Below are 4,774 nucleotides of genomic sequence, written 5' to 3'. Positions count from 1 at the left end.
TATTAATTGAATATGAGAGACAATGAAGAAGGATTCAAGGATGATGGCCTGGTTCTGAGTTGGCCAATGGGTGGATACTAAGGCAGAAAACAAAGGGAAAAGAAGCAGGTCTAAGGTGAGAATAAATGACTAGAGTTAGTGAGACAGCATATATAGACACTTTTAACCTTTTTTAGGGCCAAAGAACCACAGCCTCTTTTGAGAATCTTCTAAAAATTATAGCCTTTCTTCCCACAAAAATGTGAATATATAATCACCCCCCATACAGATAATTTTGAATAACATTTAAGGTGTTCCACAGACTTCCATGTTTGCATGCCTAATATAAGGTTACTCAGAATTGTTAGCAGAGAATGTTCCTTGGACCCTGGCATAAGTGAGGGAGTATCAGGGTGGGTATGGACTGGAAGATAGTGACCCTGCAGCAAGGCTGGGTTCTTCCTGAGTGCACTGGAGGTGAGGAGGTAAGGGTGAGGATCTCAACTCTCTGCACTTCCCAAGCCAGGTGAGAGATAGCAGAAAGGTCCCAAAGAGGTTTCCACTTGGACAAGGTGAAAAAAAGGAGAGAGCAGGCAGACCTGGGAGGCTCTCTCTGAAGGAATTACTTTTCTACAATTATTGTAATCCCCCACCACAGAGGTGTAGAAGAGCCCCATCTGGTTTTGAGTATGAGAACAAACCCCTCATCTATGTGGGAGATAAGTCACTAGGTAGGATTTTGGGGAAGAAATGGAGGGAAGGAACCAAAGGAATTTACTCAGGTCAAGACCTTGGTCACCTATCTATATTTTTGGAGTAAGAAACAATCAGGAGCCTGAATGTAGGAAATGGGAGGCTCTGGAATGTGGCAGCAGGAAGACCAGCCCCTTCCCAACCTCTTGATAGGGCAGTGGTGATCCGATTATCTCCGCATCCCTCAACCTGCATCAGCCTCATAGCTCTTCCCTTTGCTTAGGTCTTCAAAACCAACTTTAATAACAGCTGTTAAATTTAAGCAGATGACTTCAGTTGCCAGCAAATGCTTTTCCATATTTAATGAATGTTTATTATAGTAGAATAAAATGTAAATGTTTATTAATAAAACTTGAAATCTGTCCCAGAAGGAATATAAAGGCAGATTATTTACATAAAATAGCCAAGATTTGACAATCAGACTTCTCCGTGAATATTAACTTCACAGATAATTTTCAAAACATCGCGACTGTGTTTAGTAAGATTTCCCCCATTTTTTTAATTCCATAAAATTCTGAAACAAGCTAGAATATTCTAAAAATGAAGTTGTGTGGAGCCCAAAGAAAATACTTTCTGTGTGGTGCAAGAGAACATAAACAATGAGTTTTCTTTTTTTTTTTTTTACTTCCCCAGCTTGAGGCATGTCTTTCAAAAAACGAAATTTCGTAATTTTCAGGTTTTTTAGAGGCATACTGATTTTTAAAAAGGAAATAAAGAGAAATTACTAGGAAGTAAATAACATACAGCTAGTGAGAACAGGAGAAAAAAGCAGAAAGGGCCAAAGTCAATACCAAGGCCTTGGAGTGGTGGGAAGGGAGATGCAGACTCTCCCTGGTAACCAGAGAAGGTCAAACCCCAAACATAAGAGCAGTGAGGCCGCCTGTGGGCCCTCGGATCGGAAAGGACCAAGCTGAGGAACGGGACATAGCGCACAGCTGCGTGTAGGGGGAGATCTTGCGTGCTGAGGTGGAGGGGAGGGTCCTGTTGAACTCTGCGTCAGCCCGGGTGGGTGGGGAGGAGGATCTGAGGGCGAGGTCCGCGGTGACGCGAAGCCTTCACGTGACCGCGAGCTGCAGAGCGACGCAGCCTTTGGTGCAGTCGTCACTCGTGTCTGGGTACCAGCTCCCCGCTGCCCTGCGCACGGCGGGCTGGCATCGGGCCCGGGGGAAGCGGAGCAGGTAAGGGCCCCGAGGCCCACGCGCTGACGCCTGGGCGGCAGCGGCCAGCCAACCCCAGAGGCCGGTGCACGGGTTCTGCGCAGGGGATCACCGCGGCGGGTCCCGGTGAGCTCTCTCCACACCCTTGCTTTCTTGGGAACAGAAATAGGGGCCCCCTGGCGTGAAGGTTGCAGGGGCAGCAGGGTTCCAGGCCTCAAAGCAACTTAAGAGCAATGGGAAATCATCCCTGAGTTCCTGCAGGGCAATGGTGAACCCGGGAAGGGGGCGGTGGACGCAGGTCGGGGGTGGCGGCGAGGGGTGGGCGGTGAGGGGCGGTGGTTCAACGCCGAGAGCTTGGCGATAGTACTCGCTCCCTCCATCCCTGCCTTCTGCAGGTCTGCGGATCTAAGTGTCAAGTGTTGCGGCGACGCACTTGCAGCGAGAATCGGGAGGAGGAGGAGACAGCAAGGATAGGCCCAGGTCGGTGCAGGGGACGGTGTGTGTGGGTGGGTGCAGAGCCCCGTCATAACCCCCCCCGCCCCCCCCCCCCCCCCCCCCCCCGCCCCGCCACCTTCCCCATGCCCTGTCCTCCACTTTGTTGTTTGAAGAGGCCTGGGGGAGGGATCAGTAAGGAAAATGGTGGGTTTGGGAGGAGGGAGGGAAAGAACTGAGCGGGGGAGGGCTCGGACTGGGGGCCCCCTAGAGGGCTCATGAAGCCTTTCAGGTGGGAAAATGAAATTTAAAAAATAATAATAACACATGCTATCCAGGTCTCTGTCCTTGGTGCTGGTCTATCCACGAAAAATGCAGCCCTTTTTCTTGTCTTTTGTCTCCTAGGAGCAATGGCGTCCAAAGAGGAACAAGTGATGAAAAATATCAACATGGAAAATGCCAACGAGGAAAATGATAAAAAGGATGAAAAAGAGCAAGTTGCTAATAAAGGAGAGCCTTTGGCCCTACCTTCGGAATCCGGTGAATATTGTGTACCTGGAGGAAATGATAGGCGGTTCCATGTTAGGCAGCCCATCCTGCAGTATAGATGGGACATGACTCAGAGTCTTGAAGAGCCACAGGCAAGGATGAGAGAGGAGAATATAGAAAGGATTGGGGAAGAGATGAGACAACTCATGCAAAAGCTGAGGGAAAAGCAGTTGAGTCATAGTCTGCGGGCAGTTAGCACTGACCCCCCTCACCATGACCATCATGATGAGTTTTGCCTTATGCCTTGAATCCTGATGTTTTCCCTGAAGTTAGTAGGGAGACACACCTGCTTCCTAAACTTACATGTTCATGATGTACCTTTGTTGTAAACCTGTTGATGCCACTCATTTCTGGTGGGTCTCATATTACCAGCTTCTAGTTGAATGTGTTTTTGACCCAGTCTGTAAGATTCTGTTAGCAGAAGAATTTTACCTATTGCATGGCAAGATGCTTATTATATACTGTGAAGTTAATAAAGCAGTTTTAAAAAGCAATCTATGTATTCTTTTTAATTTCAAATCTCATATTTATCTAATACATGAGGAGAAAATGCTGAAATTAAATGTACCAAAAGATTAATACAGGGACTCGATTCTGTGAGATGGTTTGATGTGTTTTCTTTTATAATTTAGTTTGAGAAGATATGCAAACTATTTTTAATGACTGTATGAGAGCCATAGGGTCACAATAAATACTTGGTCCCTAAATTTGGATCTTTTAGCCAGATGAATAAACCCAGGAATTCTTTATAAATTAGGAACTATATTCACTTTACATGACTGTGAAACAAGGTCAGGAGTGTGTGAGCTGTGTTTCCCTATTTTTGCCCCCATCCCCACATATTAGGCAAGAACCACCTCCCCATAAGTTTTCCCTTCAAATATTTAGCAGAGTCCCCAAAGATAGATCTGCCCAATACAGCATCCCTCTTCCCCTTCAGGCCTGCAATTTCTGCTAGTCAAGGTGTGATTTCTGCCCGACAAAAACTTAACAAAGTATGATTAATAACGATTGAATCAGGAGCTCTGAGTTCTTGTCTCATTCCATCCCTGAATAAAATAACCTTGGATATGTAACTTCAGTTCTCTAGAGGAGATTACCTGCAATTTCTAACGGAACACTGAATTTATTTAATAATGTCCTAGTGTTTCTAAAAGTATGCTGATCAGCCACCTGTGTGAGAATCATCTGAGGAGTTTCTTGAAAATGTCCCACTCCAAATCTACTGAATGGAGTTCCAGAACTTTAGTTTTTAACAAACTTCCCTGGTGATTATGATGCACATTAACATTTAAAAGGCTACTGGTGTGTATATACTTACTATGATCTCAATTCTTCAATAGGAACAAGAATAATTAGAAGAACATAAAGATGAATATCTGAATTCAATGGAGAGAAGCATTAAAATGCAAAGGATGAAAAAAATTTAAAGACTTTTAGACTTACTACATAAAAATTGAAAGTGTATACACTAAAAAGTTAACAGTGGTTATCTCTTGAGGGATATTGGGTGATTTTTTTCTTTGTATTAAACTACATTTTTCTTAAGGAATATGGATTACTTGTGCAAAAAAGAAATAAAAACCAATAATAGATCCAGATCCAAAGAACTCTTCAGTGAGCTTATAAATGCAATGGAGGCACTTAAAACATTCTCATTGACAGAAAGATATGTAGATTTCAAATTACTTATGGATATGGTATTCATGTCTTGGTTTAATTTTCTCTCCTATTGAATGTAGGCAAAATCACTGTCTTACTTCTAATCAATAGAATACAGCAAAAGTGATGTGTTGTAACATCTGTGATTGCATTTACAGAAGATTATGACTTCTCTCTTGCTAGGAGGCTCTCTCCCTGTCCCCTACCCCCTTGCTGGCTTTGATGAAACAAGCTGCCATGTT

At 44.2% G+C, this 4,774-nt stretch overlaps 1 protein-coding gene across 1 annotated transcript; it reads left to right on the top strand.

Moving 5' to 3' along the window:
- The first annotated feature begins 2,290 nt into the window (after positions 1 to 2,290).
- Positions 2,291 to 3,354, top strand: LOC136142879 (protein BEX2-like). Its single transcript, XM_065901182.1, has 2 exons — positions 2,291 to 2,369; positions 2,727 to 3,354. Exon 2 carries the CDS (start codon positions 2,732 to 2,734, stop codon positions 3,116 to 3,118), a length of 387 nt encoding a protein of 128 aa, XP_065757254.1. The 5' UTR covers positions 2,291 to 2,369; positions 2,727 to 2,731; the 3' UTR covers positions 3,119 to 3,354.
- The last annotated feature ends 1,420 nt before the right edge of the window (positions 3,355 to 4,774 follow it).

This window comes from Phocoena phocoena, chromosome X (assembly GCF_963924675.1).
Source record: "Phocoena phocoena chromosome X, mPhoPho1.1, whole genome shotgun sequence".
Lineage (NCBI taxonomy): Eukaryota > Metazoa > Chordata > Mammalia > Artiodactyla > Phocoenidae > Phocoena > Phocoena phocoena.
This window is presented reverse-complemented; position numbering and strand designations above follow the sequence as displayed.